The sequence below is a fragment of the Homalodisca vitripennis genome, chromosome 2 (genome assembly GCF_021130785.1).
Source record: "Homalodisca vitripennis isolate AUS2020 chromosome 2, UT_GWSS_2.1, whole genome shotgun sequence".
NCBI classification, from domain to species: Eukaryota; Metazoa; Arthropoda; class Insecta; order Hemiptera; family Cicadellidae; genus Homalodisca; species Homalodisca vitripennis.
Window position 1 is genome coordinate 50,329,290 of NC_060208.1, and position 20,382 is coordinate 50,349,671.

The 20,382-nt window shown below is 35.4% G+C and overlaps 1 protein-coding gene across 1 annotated transcript; it reads left to right on the top strand.

The window, feature by feature from the left end:
• The first annotated feature begins 11,380 nt into the window (after window positions 1-11,380).
• LOC124355620 lies at window positions 11,381-14,893 on the top strand. The gene has a single exon (XM_046806782.1). It carries the CDS (start codon window positions 11,381-11,383, stop codon window positions 14,891-14,893), a length of 3,513 nt encoding a protein of 1,170 aa, XP_046662738.1.
• The last annotated feature ends 5,489 nt before the right edge of the window (window positions 14,894-20,382 follow it).

Here is a 20,382-nt window from a genome sequence, read left to right on the forward strand (position 1 = left end):
TCTTATAGCTATTCCGTTATCGTTTGTTAGGTTTGAAAATAGTGCGGATATATTTACCACAATAGTACGTTAAAATGATAGACATTGCGCAATTATATACAACACGCTATGCCCTAAATAGCACCTTAAATAGCAATATGTTACCATTGCACTAAATATTAAAATAGTTCCCCAGACACAAGATGGAAAATTTGTATAGCCAATGAGACAACTCGTATAAAATTTACAGAAGGCTTAAACTTACTAAGAACTAAAGTATAGGATACAGACGATGGCAGCGAGACGGAATAGCACTAAGGAATGTCCTTTTTTATATCCTGATGCCAAGTATTTTTCAAGACAGTTTTGATGTCTATTAAAATAAAGTAAGCAAAATCTAAAATGAATGATTGTACTGACAATTTGAATTATTATTTAAAACAATCATTACAAACATGAATGTTATATGACCCCATAAAAACAAACTAGCATTCCCATAAAGTAATCTTAGCGTATGGTCAGTCTGCTTACAGAATGTTGTTAATTACAGAGAATCATTTTTCTTCCTTTGTACGATGTTGTAATTTAATGGATGATAGTAACCACATTCAAGGAAAACTATCAAAACCCATTTGTAAGCTATTCCATTTATAATAAGTTATAATAGAGAATTTTGTAATGAACTAATTGAACACTTCCGATATGCAGACGTGACTTAGTTAAACACCGAATTCTGGTTTGTGTGTTGTGATCTGTTTTTGAAAGTTCAAACCAATAGTGAAGTTGCATATGCTTAATCCTTTATAGAGAAGGAAATTTTTATATTATTAATTATTGTCTCGGTTTACAGCTGATTAGTTTGGGAAAGTCTTAGGTGGGGTTTATGATCGTCAAGTTTTGTATTTTTAGTTGTCTCTTGTAGTAAAAAACAGTCGTAGTTATCAGTTTCTGTAGTCATAAAAACTTGTGGATCCAAGATTAATTAAATAAAAATATTTTTACAACAAAATTGTTTAGGGTACTTTATGAAATTAAGAACAAAGTGTACAGAATTCGGGCTGACTCAGTCATAAGGTCAGTCAGCAAAATTCATCCCATGCTCAGTACCTTAAATTAGAAGGTAAATAGTCTTATTATTAAATGCTTTGAAGACTAACATTTAGTTTTAATTGTACAACCACTGGACCTAGGAAAAATTATTATTGAGCAACCGAAACCGAAACCCGATACCTTATCGTTAGAAAGTCGCAGCTCCTAGACTACTGTGAGTGTATATGGACTGTGACATATGGACAGCATATCTGTTTAATCGATTGATACACACCTGTAGCCAAACGAGGTTAGCATTATTACTTTAATTATTACAGTATGTAATGTTCTATGTGGATAAGTTTGGTAATGTTTGTTTATGTACTTGTATTTGTATCTAGTATGGTGAGTCACCCCATTGCATTAAAATGTATTCCCATTTATTGAAGGAAGCAAAATTCAATAATGAGTCATTGTTACGTTGTGTACAAATTAATATGCAAATATTCTACGTAAAATCCAAACTCAGGAACAATAAGTTCCGTTTACATAAAAGTATATCCATTATTCTATTATTAAAAAAAAAACTATATAAAACACATATTGTATGAATGTTATGACGTAAATGCGTGTCACATGTTCGTTTGTACATGGAATTACTGTATAATCACCCTACTTGTTAATTTATTAAATCTAAAAGTTTTTTTTATATTTTAAGACTTAATAATGTGTGATATTTTCTGAAAGAAAATCTTTATAAATCATGTAGAATAATTATTAAAGGCTTTGATCTAAATTATTAAATATAATATTAAACGTATTTATTAGTTGTTTACGCTGTATTCACTCTGGCGAGTAAAGTTGCGGGACAACATGCGCAACTACGCACAACAGTATAATCTCGGCAATATTTACGTTTACAATTTTAATCTCTGACACTGCTCTCCAAATTCTGGTGTACTTTGTCCGACACTAGCGAGACACCGTTTAGATATTCCCTGTTAAAACAAGAATTTTTTACTGTCAGACACAAGAGTTGCGCACCAGTTTGACGTAAATTAAGCCTTACGCATCCTTTGTTATGACTAATATCTATGTTTTTTTGTTTATACCGTGTCAAAGCATTGCCTACACAACCAACTTCTTAAAATATTTCAGTGAAGACAAAATCTTCAGTCAACAAATGACAGACAAAAACTTTATAAAAAAGCAATTGCGTATAAACAAACGTATATTCAGTATATTGATGCAGTGAGAATTGTGGATTTTAAAACCATATTCTTGTTTGCATTGCGGAACAGACTCATTATTTAACTCGATTACCGGCATATCTTTAACATTATTTTATTAACAATTCAATAAACCTTAGATGAATAATTCAGCTTTATAATTATTTACAGTTAAAATAATCAGTAGGCATATGCAAGCAATTTATAACAGCGATAGTGAAGGGCAGGGTATCTTTTGTAAGCCTGTTGTATATATATTCTTAATCGGGGAAGATTAAACGTGGTTAAACAGTGTAAAAAACAAATATAATTGAAAATAAGCTAAGAGTGTATACTTGAAAACTTGGTTTGTTTGGCTAAACTAATCTTAAATCGCTAAAAAGTAACAAAATAATTATTGCTAGGCTTATACACATATACAAGCTAACAACATAATTCATAAAATCTTGTATATCTTAAATATTTGGTATAAATATGTCAATCAAATATTTACACTTAACTGTGTTTCTTTAGTCCAAACAATAAAGAATTAAGCAATAAAAAGAAATATGAATTTAAATTTTACGTTTTGTGTTTGGCTTTATTGTTGCACTATTATTGTGTCTAATATCGTGGAGAATACTGTGTTTGCTGTATTTAATCACCATCTGAATGAGCGTTTGAAATCTACATTTCTAAAATATAAACAAGTTTGGAACAACAAAGCAAAGGATTCAATTCCTAATCTTCGATAATATTCCAACGACATTGGAATGTAGCAAAGCACGCAGATAAGGATTTATCTTTTGTAGAATTTTAATGTTGCCCGATGTAACATTCCAGAGTGTCTTCCAATATTTTATACGTACCAATCTCCTTGGCTCCATCGTTCTATTTCACCCTTGACTGAACCGTACTATTACCACCAATGTGGCTGAAACTTATGCTTCACCAAATGGTTTATATCTATGAAAGAACCATTCAAAGGGACATGTAAATCTAAAAACCTTACGTTTATCCATTTACAGGTAATTCTTATAAATATAGGATGTAAAAAGTTTTCTTTATACTGGATAATTATTAAATTATTATTATATTTATTTTCCTATCCACTTTTTGCTAACCTTCATAGAATATTTTCTAATAATTATTGCATGTATGTAAATAATAATTTAAAAGTTTTGTATTTCCACGGCAAGACTATTATTTACCCTTTCACTTCCGAATTCCTGAACGGTGTTCATTCTATATAACGAACAAAATATTTAGATAAAGGAATAACTTAAACTTATGGATTTATTTCCTTTAAAGTGTTTGAGGTTTCCGCGCTTGTTTACATGTATAAGACATTTTAGCAGTAGGCTGACATAAGAATAATGGGGCTCTTAATACCAATGTTTCATGTAAGATTAAACGAGCACCCCTTCCCGATGAGGAGATGACATGGATAAATGTTTGCATGGAGATGACAGGAAAAACAGCTAGTCATTAGTCAGCTGTGACATCAGTTTTGGCGGGAAATACTTTTGACATCACATGACAAATTGTCGCTCATAAGATACCGGCTTTCTGTCTTCGTAATATCTTAGAGCGGGGTGGGGCGTAGTAGTAACTATAATATCTTTATAACTATCGTTTATGTGGTAAGAATACTGTAAAAAAGAACCAATAGTTTAATATATATTTTACTAATGTAGAGGATTTAATAAGTGTTATAATGATAAATAATAGTAATAAGAAGCAGTGCAATGTACTGAAGGAGTTAATTGTTAATAATGTTGAGATATATCAAATAATAATGTCAAGTTTCCTTCTGGTCAGTTTTTTGGTTATGTTAGATATAAGTTCCTTATTCATTATAAATTGTAAAAAATGGGTCTCTCTCTATTGGAGTCTCTCTCATTTCGAGTTTTAATAGTCCGTGGATTAAGGTGTTGGAGACTGTAAATGTATGGTATATTGGATAAATTCAAGTTGAGTGGATCAGTTAATTGGTTGTTGTGGGCTTGTTAAAAACTTTATTTTGTGATGAATGTTTATGGTTTATATTGTTAGGGTCCAGACAGTTTACAAGCTTGCTGAGTTCGTTTTTGGTTGTATATTTAGGTTTGAACATTTTTATTCAAGAAGTTGCTGATTGTATTACTTTGTTTTCTGTTGGCATCGAATAGGCAAATTATGACATTGGTATATTAATTCTAATATATAATTTAAATACTTGTTTATTATCGTTTCTTCAAGTTTTTAGCTATTTTGCATGGAAATACCTGGACGAACTAAAGACCGAGGCAGAGGTAGACAACGATGTTAAATCTGTCCTTGGTGGCACCACCAGATTAAAGACGTTCTTATCAAAGGCCAATTTCCGGGGACAGAAGACGGCAATTCGAACCCTAGGTGACTTAGATGTGGCAAAACTTCTAGCCGAGGGCCACATCAAGATTGGGTGGGTCAGGTGTCGCGAACGTGAAAAGCTCACGGCCTCCAGGTGTATTAAATGCCTGGGTTTTTGTCTTGTAGCCAATCGCTGCAGCGGTGGACAGTACATGCGTCCTGCGTCCTGTGTTCGGAAGCCAGCTTGAGGGACGAAGAAACATTCTTCTTGGTCACTTTCCTCTCCTGCTATCTTACACTAAATCAACCCATTTCGTTGGATGAATCTATTCCATTGATGACGAAACCAGGAACACCTAATGGTTCACTCTTTGCGGCGACTTTAGTGCCAGAGCGCTTTACTGCGGTTCCTCTGAGACTAAAGCCTCTAAGTCCTGGCAATGGCTGCCAGGTCGGGACTCCATACCCTCACAAAGGGCGGCGTTTTCACCTTCTATCGTCCAGGGTATGGAGAAACAATCCTGGACATCTCCTTCTCATCTGAAAAGATCGCCCACTAGATTAGTGACTGGCACGTCTCTGTGAGAACTATTCCGCCAGCTACCACCAGGCAACATCCTTTTTAAGGTATTTTTTGTCCAAGCGAATCCAGACGCCAGTTCTGATCCTTTGCCTCGACGCTACGTGAGTAAACAAGCTCTGTTTCATTAGAGATATACGTTCCGGAGATTTATTATTTTATGTGCTTGACTCTCCAGCTGTTAATACACGACTCAGAGAATCACGCTCTACGTATTTAATATTTTTGATTGTAGAGTTCAGTTTAAATAGTAGTGTATTGTCTTTATGAGTCCTAAGAGTGATAAGTGATTAATCTAAAAAATAAACGTGACATGCACACATCTGTCTTTGTAATTTTTTTCGTTGTCCACACTCAGATACAACGTCCAGTGAGTCATGTCTTATGCGCTTACTGTTTGATTACAGTCTATTTTAAGAACGAGTTTATTTTCTGTTTATGACCAAGCACTGTTCAATTTCCATTACATGACCGGGACATACGGGTTTTTTCTCTGTTTTTCTCTTAATCTGTGTATTGAATCTTAATATGGTGAAACGTGTTTCACTTAGCTTTAAACAGAACGATTTCATCGTAATCTTGTTAATTTTATGTTGTTCATTTTTACATAAAAAGTAAATACACATGTAAATACACAAGTAAATACACAAGTAAATACACAAGTAAATACTCCCTCATTACTAAATCTCCAACCTCGTGATGTATCAGAAACGTGAAATTTGGTACATATTTCCCATGTTACATAAATAGAAAAACAATACCATTTACATAAAAATCAAATATCTAAAGGGATGAAAATAACTTTGCAAGTCCTAGAAGAACTAAATTAGTTTTTCAACTTTCTAATAAGTAATAAATAGAACTTTGGTACATGTGTATCTTGTACTCCAAATAAAGAATAACATTTTTACGAATCATACGACCTGTTATCCTTTCAAATCATCAATGGCGCCTTTAATGACATACTTTAAACAAGGTATGGTTTAATACCACTAATGAATTACAACATATATTCTAATTATTAATTTAATTTTCAGAGTCCTTTCAGAATAAAGAATTTAAAAAAGATTATTAATAATGAAGACGGACCTATTGAATATTCAATTTTACTCCCATCACAATTCATAAGAAATTAAAATGTAATAATTAGATTTAAATATTTTATGGTTTATATTTTTGGAGCTGTAGTGAAACTATGAGGAGAGGACAATTTATGTTTAAGAATTAATCATTAAGAATATTATATTAAACAATTTTATCTCCTCTTATTATACATCTAAACTTTAAGCAAACGATTTAAAATATCCATCTTTATTAATATATTTAAAATAAATAAAATAACATGAGATTGCAGTAGAGAGGATAAGTACTTGTTTTCTCAAGAGCCCGTAATATTGCAGTAACAACAACACTCAAGTGACACTTGGCGCTGGGAAATGACCACTTCATACAGCCGCCGCAGTTCTTCTGAAATATCTGGTTTTATTGAGAACTCGTAGACTTTGAACAGTTTGTAAATTATATATATATATACAACTGTTCAAGCACTGAATTAAATTATATTTATTGTAATATAAATATAATTTTACCAACGGTAAAAATATATCTCACTACGTATGAAATTGAAGGAATGTGGACAGTTGATTAAAATATACAAGTAGAGTTATAGCCATATCCTCTGTACTGATTAGACACAATTTGTTTGCTTCGTATCAATGGGATGGTAATAACCTACAGTTTCAATTATTAATGTTCTATTCCTACTCTATATATTTCTAAAATATGCCAGGTTACTTTTATAATACAAAGGTGTTCTCTTGTCTAATGTTAATCAGTGCATCATTTAACTTAACGATTTACCTAAGAAATCCCTTCCTATGGCACAGTATACATAAATAGGATTACGAATAACTGCTTACTTTAAAAGTGAAGGATTAAATTAAGACACCAAACTCCTAATTCTGGCCAAGCACATAGATTACGTTACTGAATTCCGTACATTTCATCCCAAAACAGTAATCTATTATACAATGAATAACTTATATTTCATTTAATAGTAAAACTAAAGGATCAAATTCTTAATTCTATCTATTCTGTCAACGACCCAAAAATAGTGTTCTCGTTTGTCGAGTCTGAAATCGAATTTCATTCCTTTAACAAATTTAAGCTAAATCCAAATATCATTGGTTCTATTTCGCAAATATTAAATCAAATCTTCAAAGTATGACAAAAACAAGTTTTAGGATTATATAGTTGCCAGTTTGCTGGTAACCACGAATATATGTATAAACAAAATATAGATATACAAACAAAAAATTAAGTTAATATTGTGTGCTTAGGAGGTTTTGCTTAATATTGGAGGTTAGCTTAGTGTAAGATTTGGCTTCGATAAATGCTAAAAAGAAGAATTAGTTCTATGAATGGGGCTGAAGAAACTGCCATAAAAACAGCCTGTAACGTGGAACTCAACTCGAGTAATAATTTTGCTTTCTATAGTAAATTAAAACTAAATTATCGCACAAACTAGCGTTAACATTGTTTAACGTGTTAACATTGCCCATTTCGTTTAATTCAAACCGCCAAATTTAGGGAGTAGGCATCGTTATAGGGTGCACCAAAACTGTTTAAGATAGGTCTATAAGATTATTTATTTAGTAAAACTAACTAAATTAGTTCTTTATTTTCTAATACGATTATTATTAAGCAATTCTTTAAACTAAAGTATGGCAGAGGTACCTTCAATAAAATTTTCTACATTTAGAAAATTGACATTTGTAAAATATGGAAAAATATAAGTAAAACTAAACGTTCTGAAATAATAATATACATAAAATAAAAAATCTTTTAACAATAAGCTTTCGTTATTTTACCTTTTGTTTATCCCTTACCATTTAAAAATAGCTGTTAGGTTTTTCATATTTAGTCATATCAATTAATCAAATTTTACGCATTAATATAGTTTTTTACTAATAATTAGAATTGTATGTTATTTAGAACTGCTCTTTGCCCACCATTGTCCGATACCATTTTTATTATAAGCCATCTATTTCCACTTATCTTTGTACACACACACACACACACACACACACACACACACACACACACACACACACACACACACACACACACACACACACACACACACACACACATACACACACACACACACACACACACACACACACACACACACACACACACACACACACACACACACACACACACACACACACACACACACACACACACACACACACACACACACACACACACACACACCTGCATTCCAAATCTATAGTGGTCCGATCGTCACGTGGTATGAGGTGACTTCTGCCGACCAATCAGGCGTCCAGGACGCGGACAAGAAAAGCTCCCCAAGGCATCTCTCCAGTTTCTTCTTAAGACTCCGTCTCGCTAGGTTGTACGTCAACACCAGCTCTAACCAAGTTCGGGCCGTGTCCCTTTGTCTTGTCTCTTGTGAACCGCAAGCCGTTCTATGGCAGTTAACAGTCCCTTCGAGCCGGACATTATTTGGTTAACGAGCCAAAAGTAACTTCGTCGCAACGTTCGTGAGTGAACCGAAAACAGTGTCAAGTGAAGGTGGAATCTTCATGGTGGAATCTTCATCCCTCAGCAAGGACTCCACCAGCGCAACGTTCCTTGGAATCAACCCAGGTCGAACTACAATCAACCCAACTTCATGTGTGTCGAGGTATCAGACAATGGACGGTGCAAGGTAACAGTGTTTCATCATTCTTATTATGGTCCTTCGCAACTAAAGACAATCTTCTTTTCAACCAAGATTTAAAATCCTCAACTAATTCGGACATTTTTGGACAATTTAACAGAAGAAGAAAATAATTTTAACACTTGTATTTTGCTCTAATTGTGTGCCCTTTTTTCCTAATATTATGTTTTTGTGATCTCATTCGTATTTTTATTTTTCCCAAACGACTAAGAGTTATTCCTTAGAAAATCAATGTATGGGCTCCACCTGCTCAGCTATCGAAGTATGAGTTTTTAAATATTAGATATTTTATTGGTCCTTCGAATAATTGCGGTCCGCCAAGCCGGATCTAACATATCTTTGGGTCCTTCTGACCGGATATATTAACATTTTCTCTTGGTCCTTATGACCGGATATCACACATAATTTTTGGTCCTGTCGACCCGGATTTTCATCAGACTATGGAGAAATAAACTTTATTTGGTGTTGGAAAATAAGACATTGTGTTTCCATTGTGTAAGAGACTAGTATTTGTAGCGCCAAAAGTTAGCGTCCCCAAGCGACGCGCGGCCATCTTGAACACTCATCCCCTCACTAATCTTACATACCACACTACAATTTTAAACGCATTGTTTGTAAACAAACATTGACACATCTTATACCTTACATCCATTGTCTATACACTACATTGCATTACACTTGCAACATTTATTGTTTTGTCAACTATTGTATCTCATTTGTGATTGTCATAATAATTAAGTAAGAATTTATTATGAGAGGAAATTGAAATATCTTGTGTTAGTGTTTAACTACAACGTCTCTGGAAATATTGTGTAACCAATTATCATAGGTGATTGATGATTTTTATTGTGTATTGTTTATTTGAAATATTGTTACATTATCAAGGGTTAATTAATTTCTCATAATTGTCATTGATTATAATTTAGTTGGTTATTTAGTTTGCTGTAGTAATTTCATGTTTTAAGTTAAATATTCACTAACCAATCATGGCTCCAATCAAAGTCAGTACCTATGAAAGGTTGACGCTGCTAGTTAAGAATAGATTTACCAAAATTCTAAAAGAAGTTGAAAAAATAGTTAAGAGCGAAATCCCTTTAACTCATGTTGTTCAACGTACGTTAAACAGCTATCTGAGCGAAGTTTCCAAAAAACGGAATGACTTCGAAGCTAATTTAGCTAGCATCGTGGAGGTTGCAACGACCGAAGAATTGTCCGTGGAAAGACGCTCTACGGATCAAGACGAAATTAACGATCTTTTCGTTCAGATTTCTGGTTTGATAGAGTCCGCTATGTCTCCTGAGGAAGCGCCGTCAACACCGTCGGTACACAGTGAGCGGCAAACCCCCCTAGCGACGCTGTCACATATCAATCTGCCGCGCCTAGAGCTTCACCACTTCTCTGGCGACCCCGCCAAGTGGGTATCCTTTATCAACTTGTATGATAGCACTGTGCATCGCAACACCGCCTTAACAAGTGTAGTCAAATTTCCAATATTTGCTCTCGATTCTTTCTGGCGAACCCCTCGCTTTAATCAAGAATTTCAACATTAGTACAGCAAATTATCTAATTGTGTACAATATCTTACGTCAGCGTTATCACTCAACAAGACGCTTGGTTACTCTACATTTGAACCATTTGATAGATTTACCCGATGTTAGCAGTCAGTCAGTACGAGGACTCAGAACATTCGTGAACACTTTCCATGAACACAGTGAGGCTTTGAAGGCCATTGAGTGTGACCGTAACCACACAAGCCAACCCTTTGCTTTCAGCATTGTTACGTCGTAAATTAGATGGAGATTTACGCAAACGTCTAGAATCTTTTAGGTCCTCGAACGAAGAGGAAACACACACTTTGCCTACAGTCAAAGACATAATCTTGTTTCTGAACACAGAATGTAACATGAGTGAAGATGCAGACCTCCACTCGTCAGCAAAGAAGGCTCCAGTTAAAGCTTTCAATCAGCGATCTCAAAAGGTCACGCGGTTTGAAGACAAACACAAACCCACCGCTTTAGTAACAGCTCACAATATAAATAGTAGCAGTTGTTTTGCTTGCGGTAACTCTGATCACAAAAATCCATGTTTATCCCACATTTCTAAAGCTTTCACCAGCTGAAAGGTTTCAACTTGTAAAACGAGAACGAAAATGCTTCTCGTGCTTGAGAGATCATAATTTGCCTCAATGTCAATCATCGCATACTTGTAAACGGTGTCGCAAACGACATCACACATTGCTACATCTCCAGTCAGGCGCGACTGAGCGAAGTCAAGCAAGCAATCAATACTCGACACGTCATCAATCAGCTGTGGAGCGACGTCACAACACGACTCATCATCGATCGATACCACATCCGAGAGTAGCGGGAACACCTCCTCCAGCTGACGTCACGAGTCCCACTCCAGTCACGCTGTCTACGACTAAGACGCTGCCACCTGTGCATCCGCCACAACAGTCAACGGTACTCTTAGGTACCATCTTAGTGAAACTAACTGCTGAAAATGGACAATCCCATGTTTTTCCGCGGATTACTGGATTCCGGAAGTACTTGTAATCTGATAACGTGTCAGGCAGCCTCATTGCTAGGAGCAAGACGTTATCATTCAAACATTAAAATTGCTGGTTTATCACAGCATGCCTCTAACACACGTGGCATGTTATCTCTTCAAGTCAACACTTTGTCAGGTCAGCTCATAGCTCCTGATCAGGAGTTCCACATCTTGGATAAAATATCTGTGAACCTCCCAAGGGCGAAAATAAGTCCAGAGTTGTCGCATCTAGTTAAGCATTACACCTTAGCGGATCCGACTTTTGACACCCCTTGCGGCATTGATGTATTGTTGGGTGGAACCATAATACCCACTGTCTTCACACAAGAAAATCATAGTTTAGGACCGGGACTGCCACATCTGATCGGCACTCAGTTCGGCTTCATACTTATGGGAACAGCTCCTTGTGTCACCCCGACAGAGCCAGTTAGTAACTATTCGATTGCACTTTTGTCTACTCACGACAACTCGCTTCACACAGCATTACAAAAATTTTGGGTTCAAGAGGAACCGCCTATCATCAATCACAAAAGCATTGAAGAAACAAAGTGTGATGAACTTTTTGATAGTACTCATACGCGAAATGGAGACGGACGGTATGTTGTTAGATTACCGTTCAAAACAGAACCCAGCTGTTTAGGCTCATCTCGAGCAGCCGCAGAAAGACGTTTTGTATCCTTAGAAAGGAAGTTTCAAACCCAACCACAATTCGCTGAACTGTACAGGAATTTTATGAAAGACTACAAAGCAACAGGTCATATCACACTTTTGGATAAACATCACGCCGATGAACCACACTACTATTTACCCCACCACGGAGTAATAAAGGAAAGCAGCTCTACTACCAAGCTAAGGACTGTTTTTGACGCAAGCAACAAGACCACTTCAGGTTTGTCCTTGAACGACGTGCTACTAACTGGAAGGAAACTACAACCAGACATTTCCAGTATTTTAATAAACTTCCGCTCTCACGCTATAGTGTTTTCATGTGATATAAAACAAATGTATCGACAGATCTTAGTGCATCCTGAAGATCAAAACTTTCAGTTAATCTTGTGGCGAGATACTCCGGAACAAGAGATATCTACTTTTAAGCTAACAACAGTGACATATGGGATGAACAGTTCTCCATATTTAGCAATCAAGACTCTCTCGCGGCTAGCAGAGGACGAAGGACACGCCTTCCCGGACGCAGCCTACGCATTGAAGCATCACACCTACATAGATGACATTGTGACAGGAAGTGCTTCACTAGAATCAGCTATCCAACTGCAAGACCAACTCATCCAGCTACTGGCGAAGGGAGGATTCGAGTTGAGAAAATGGGCTTCGAACGAACCCCGACTTCTGGACAGACTACCAGCTACTCATCGTGAGACGCCTCGCTTTCTGCAGGACTCACAATCTACGCAGTTCTCTATTTTAGGTCTCCATTGGGATCCAGTTGAAGATTGCTTTCGCTACAATTTCAAACATCAGAGAGGTAGCTTAACTAAGAGACATGTGTTAAGTTTAATAGCCAGATTGTATGACCCGTGCGGCTTCTTATCACCACTGATAATGGTAGCGAAAAGTTTTATGCAGCTCCTTTGGACACGAGGGCTCCAATGGGACGAACAATTGCCACCTGAACTAGCTGAAAAATGGCTATTGTTTGTGAACGACACACGGGATCATCTGGGTGACATCAAAATCGATCGCGTATTTCCCCTCCACGCCGCCAGCAGCGTAGAACTTCATGGGTTTTGTGACGCGTCTGAAAAAGGCGTCGCAGCCGTCATTTTTATCAAGTGTAACCAAATGAATGAGGCCCCAGTGATAAGACAAGTCATGTCGAAAACTAGAGTATCTCCATTAAAGAAGATCACAATACCACGCCTTGAACTCTGCGCAGCACATCTGCTGTCAAAATTAGCTACTTATTGCATTCAACAATTCAGCAATATTACTTTCAATCATGTCATGTTATGGAGTGACTCAACCGTAGCTCTACACTGGATAAAAACACCACCGTATCAGTTGAAAACATATGTAGCAAATAGAGTGGCAGAAATTCAGAACACATTTCCGTCACGGTTTTGGAACTATGTCACATTAAGCGACAATCCGAGTGACGTCGGATCACGTGGCCTATTAGCATCACAATTGAAAAACCATACACTATGGTTCGAAGGTCCCCAGTGGCTAAAACTGGACCGACAAACGTGGCCTCATTTCACCTTCTTTGAAGATAAAAGGGAAATCGAGAGAGAAACTAAAGAGACTCCTCTGAGCGTATTACAAAGCTCTATTGTTGAACATTGGGAAATATTCACCAAATGTTCCTCTTGGAATAAATTGATCAGAATTATGGCCTATATTTTAAGATTCATCAACAATTGTAAAAATGGATCTTCAACTGACAAATCAAAACTATTGTCTGTTATTGAATTGAAAACAGCTAAACAAAAAATCTTTAAGCTTGTACAGCAAACAGCTTTTTCTTCAGAATATTTGTTGTTAAAAAAGAATGAGCAGTGTAACAACGCAATCCGGAAATTGCAGCCTTTCATCGATGAGGCGGATGTTATTCGCGTAGGCGGCCGGCTAAAAAATAGCCGTCTAAACTATGAGTCACGACACCCCGTGCTACTACCAAAACAACACCCAGTAGTAAACTTGATTATCGATTACTACCACCGGATACACCTGTATTTCGGACCACAGCTGACTCAGGCTCTTCTCTCACAAGAGATATGGATCATCTCTGCTCGCAGTGCCATACGTTCACGTATTTTCAAATGTACTACGTGCTTTCGTCACAAGCCTAGAAATAGAACACCACTGATGGGTGACCTACCTGCCTCTCGGGTTACACCCTCAAGGCCATTTCAGTCTACAGGAGTAGACTACGCCGGACCCTTTTGTGCGCGAGTGCATCATCTCAAAGCTCTTAGACAAATAAAAGTCTATTTGTGTATTTTTATATGCATGGTAACCAAGGCTGTGCACATTGAGTTAGTGACAGATTTAACCACCGAAGGATTTTTAGCAGCATTAACCCGTTTTGTATCACGACGCGGTCTGTGCTCAACAATCTATTCAGACTGCGGAACTAACTTCATTGGTGCAGAATCATCTTTGAAAAAAATATTAAGTGAAACCGTGAAAGCCTCAACGGCTATGGACAAAATTTCACATTTTGCGAGTTTAAAGGGCATAGACTTTCGTTTTAATCCTCCAGCTGCCCCTCATCAAGGCGGACTCTGGGAAAGTGCCGTAAAAAGTGCTAAACACCATCTCCGAAGAGTAATGGGAGAAACAATCTTAACTCTTCCTGAATTCATGACGTTAACGGTTCAGGTTGAAGCCATGCTTAACTCAAGGCCGTTAACTCCACTCAGCGCTGATCCATCAGACCTATCAGCCTTGACTCCAGGTCATTTTTTTGATTGGGACTCCGCTTGCCGCTCTACCGGAAGCTGACCACCACAACACTCCAACCAACAGACTACGCCATTGGTACTTGGTACAAGCCTTCCATCAGAAGATTTGGAAGCGATGGCATCTGGAATATCTTCATTCGCTGCAGCAGCGCTCCAAGTGGACATCACCACAGCCTAACATACAAGTGGGCGACCTAGTGCTCATCCAAGCTCCGTCACCACCTTTAACCTGGCCAATGGGACGTGTCATCAAAACGCATCCTGGTGCAGATGGAATAGTAAGAGTGATCACCTTAAAAACAATTAATGGTGTTCTCACTAGACCAGTTGTCAAGGTCTTTCCACTTCCTATGGAATGACAAATGTAAATAAACAGTTTTGTTTTCAAGAGTTTTGTTTGTAACTTTGTGTTAACTATGTTTTATATATTTGGTTTTATCAACTTTAGACTAAGTGTGTTATTACCATATGTATCTTATTCCATAGCCAAGATTTTATTTTTTTTATTTTTCTCTTGAAACCTTATAATGTTTCAAGTAGGCGGGAAATGTTAGGTTTTCATATTTAGTCATATCAATTAATCAAATTTTACGCATTAATATAGTTTTTACTAATAATTAGAATTGTATGTTATTTTAGAACTGCTCTTTGCCCACCATTGTCCGATACCATTTTTATTATAAGCCATCTATTTCCACTTATCTTTGTACACACACACACACACACACACACACACACACACACACACACACACACACACACACACACCTGCATTCCAAATCTATAGTGGTCCGATCGTCACGTGGTATGAGGTGACTTCTGCCGACCAATCAGGCGTCCAGGACGCGGACAAGAAAAGCTCCCCAAGGCATCTCTCCAGTTCTTCTTAAGACTCCGTCTCGCTAGGTTGTACGTCAACACCAGCTCTAACCAAGTTCGGGCCGTGTCCCTTTGTCTTGTCTCTTGTGAACCGCAAGCCGTTCTATGGCAGTTAACAGTCCCTTCGAGCCGGACATTATTTGGTTAACGAGCCAAAAGTAACTTTGTCGCAACGTTCGTGAGTGAACCGAAAACAGTGTCAAGTGAAGGTGGAATCTTCATGGTGGAATCTTCATCCCTCAGCAAGGACTCCACCAGCGCAACGTTCCTTGGAATCAACCCAGGTCGAACTACAATCAACCCAACTTCATGTGTGTCGAGGTATCAGACAATGGACGGTGCAAGGTAACAGTGTTTCATCATTCTTATTATGGTCCTTCGCAACTAAAGACAATCTTCTTTTCAACCAAGATTTAAAATCCTCAACTAATTCGGACATTTTTGGACAATTTAACAGAAGAAGAAAATAATTTTAACACTTGTATTTTGCTCTAATTGTGTGCCCTTTTTTCCTAATATTATGTTTTGTGATCTCATTCGTATTTTTATTTTTCCCAAACGACTAAGAGTTATTCCTTAGAAAATCAATGTATGGGCTCCACCTGCTCAGCTATCGAAGTATGAGTTTTTAAATATTAGACATTTTATTGGTCCTTCGAATAATTGCGGTCCGCCAAGCCGGATCTAACATATCTTTGGGTCCTTCTGACCGGATATTATACAATAGCAGTAGAAACAACCTAACTACATATCTGGTTCACAAAATTCAAAGTTTTATAGTTTTAACAACGTTTTATGGGTTTTTTTCATAATCCACAACATTCACACATCTTGTTGTTTCCATGGCAAAACTTACGTTAACTCAATTATAAAACTTTGTTACTTAAAAACTTTTACTCATACATTTAATAAAGATATTTAATAATAGTATATTTCATGGCAAATCATGCTATGCCACAGCTTTCTATGTTGTTAAATTAAGAGTTTGATGAGTTCGTCTCTAAGCATTTAGTTTTTAAGTACTTGTTTTGTATTATGTTTTAGAAATTTTTATACCTGAAAAGAAGAATAAATGTAATTCATCAAAAACAGTGGTTTTGTAACACGTGATGGGAAAAGACGGAAATCCTACTATCTAATAAGTAAAACTTATTTCTAAGATAAATATAAAACACGTGAAACATTATAATTTAGAATTTATTCATAACAACTTTTAGATTACACAAGATTTTATTTCAAAGTGTACGAATTGTGCCAATGTATCTAATCACAAGTTGTTAGATATTATATAGATATTTACAAAACCCGTAAAGTACCTTCCATATAAAGCTTGTCAACAATTTCTTACTTTATTGATGACTTGTTATTGTTGTTGTTGTTAAAAGTTGGCCAGATCCAAAAAAATATTCTAGAAAACACTTGCCACATGCGTATGAAAATATTTAATGACGAGTGTCTGACCTTTGATATCTGTACTCGTCTTGCCTCTGTGTTTGGTGTCTGACGACAAAGTTTTACTCAGAATATATTATACTTTTACAAGTTCTCGGTCTGTTCATGTTAGTACAAAAAGATTTTCAGTTAAAATATAAGAGATTTTTGTTAAATAATAAAATTCTATAGCAAACACAAATTTATTTCATAAAATTAAAATTAAAACAGAATGGAAATAATTTAAACATTGAGACTGGGATCTCACATGATTTTGAAAGTTGTAATTAATTTCTGAAAAGACAGTTGCACTTTATATCTTAATATTTATAAATTTATAAACTGATTTAAATATTTAATTTAAATTTAAATCTTTCATATAAGCTAAAAATATTTAATATACATTAGAGAAATAATACTGATAAAAAACAAATATTTGTAAGATGGCGAATAATAAAATTCTCTCTATATAGTTTTCGTTGTTCCGTCAATGACTTGTATGATATTTTTACATAGAAATTAGTAGACAGTGGAGGTTTTTCTATTTTGATACAACTAGCAATTACTCTCTTCTACACTCTTAAATATTATGGAAAAGTCCATTAAACATTATTTAACTTCAACCATAACGATGCCAATTTCTTTATTTAGAAATAATAAACGCCACACACACACACACACACACACACACACACACACACACACACACACACACACACACACACACACACACACACACACACACACACACACACACACACACACACACACACACACACACACATATATATATATATATAAACCAACAAATCATAAATAGTGCAACAGGAAGTACAATACAAAAGATATATTTTAGTATTTCAGGCCTAACAAATCTCTTCTTATTAGATATTTCAACTTGAAAGTGAATCGTTCGTTAAATACTTGAACTAAATACATGTTTGCTTGAAAAAGTATACATGCATTTGTGTTTTTATAAAAATATTGAATTGCACAACATTTTTTTATAGTAAGCATTGCGCTTAAAAATTATCAGTTAAAAGTGACGTAGATTTTCGCTGAGGTTACATGCAAAATTTTCTAGTTCGGTGTTAATTTCATGCTAAATTTCTTACTATGTCACATGTAAACAACTTGTATGATTATGGAAGTTTGTTCATTTATTTATTCGGTGAGTTTGTCTTCACCATCATGGTTACCCATAAGACCAATATAATAAATATTGTTCGCTAACCCTCAGACAAATCCCGTGAAGTCACGTGCCCAATGTATAAGATCGGTTTGATTTAAAAAATTTTGTCTCTAGGATGTAGTTTACTCACGAGATATCGTGCAGATGGTGAAACAGACACAAAATAAAATATTTGCAGCTCATCTGGATTAGGCATTAGCGAAGCCTATAACTAGTATAGGCTTCGCTAATGCCTATCCATTTTACATTTGTATTCGTTGTGTTATAATAGTCTTATTCACATAGTGACCGAGAGTGTTTTTATAATTATGGTGGATTTTGCACTGTGAATTGTCTGTGTTCTAATTTTTGTTCTTTACGGACTACTTTTGTGCACACCGAAAAAGTAAAATAGTAGGCTGAAATTGATTAAATTTGTATTGTATTTTACTTTAATCGGAGCCCATTTTTACTTGGTAATCAAATATACATATTCTTTTTTCAAAAAATCCTTTCAGGTTCCGCCTGACAGGTTCTAACATTGAGAAAAAACATATACCGTTCGCTAAAGTTGCATTAAAACCTCATATGTTTTTACTCACATGTTCAATGTTTTTAATTGAAACGATCAGTTAAATTTAGTCACTTTTTTGTGTAAACATATATTTATGACGGCACAAAATTATACTGTATGTTTAATTAATGTTATTACTATTTTCAATTTGTTTTACATTTCTCGAAAGCAATGAATAACCTAGATAATAACAATACTTTTAATTTTCAATATTTTCTACAAGCAATATTGAGTACAGAGTAAGAAAATAACCAGCAAAGAAAATTTTAGTTAAATTATAGTTTTAACTGTTAATTTAGCGTAATAAGTATGCAAAGCTTGGTCAGTACTGTAATTTAGATACTAAATACAAATTACTACCAAACTCTTACTATATATGTAAACACTGATACAAAACCTATCTCATTTATCATTTGCTAGAAGTAAGCTTATCAAATTTGGTTATGTAAACTATATATTTATATTTTCTTATTCGGGAAAACCTGATGAAAAGAAATATGGCGAATAAAAAACACTGAAATTGGAATAAATTAAAATGGCCTTAAATATACACTTTTTTACTTATCTTCTTGAAAATGGCAACAAGGCAAATTATAAATTAATGTCGCAAATAAATTCCCTCGAACCAGAAGTGCTTATGCATGCGCAAAGTCTATGGAATCCCTAGCGAAGCCCCAGGTAATTGATATTTTATTTAAAATATCCAGTTCTTTTAGTTAAGAAGATATTGTTCTCTTATTATTTATATAATGCAGTGGTTTAATTTATATTTATATATGGTTAAATACCTCCCTATTTAACCATATAACCTGAATGTAATATGCTATTTCTAAATGTTACAAAATATAAACGTTATATAGGAATGGTAAATATTTTTGTTAGAAATTGCTCAGTGTGTTCAAAAACCTCTTAATCACATTTTAGTGAAAAGCACCGCATCGCTTCTACCAATGGCTGAGTTGAAGAAAAAATAAAGAAACCTCACCTAGTTTCTCTGTTTATAAATACTCTTGGATCAATAACTATGGATGCTACACTTTGTTGTCAGTGAATACTGGTGCTGAGTTTCTTTAGATAAAACTAGCCTGTTAAAAAGAGGAAAACCAATTGTAATTTCTTATAACGGTTTAATCAGTCTAAAGGTTTCTACACTGGTTTATTACATAAGAGAAAGAAGTATTACTGCAATAGTTAGCAATAGTAGACATTGGTTTAAATTTATCTCTCTGTAAACGGTAATAAGGGCCTAAACGTAGAAGTACGGCCATTTTTATTAAAATCTGGTCCAGCAGATCAAGAGCTAGGGACCATACATAGTTACTATCCCAGGCCTATCGTTTAAAGTGAAAAATAGCCACGATTTTTAAGGTCTCAACCTATTATAATTTTACCCAAACCCTCCTGAAACGTTTTCTAGCTGTTTTCGTGTGTATCATAAACCAGCAAATTAAAATATCATCTAAATAACAGTTTT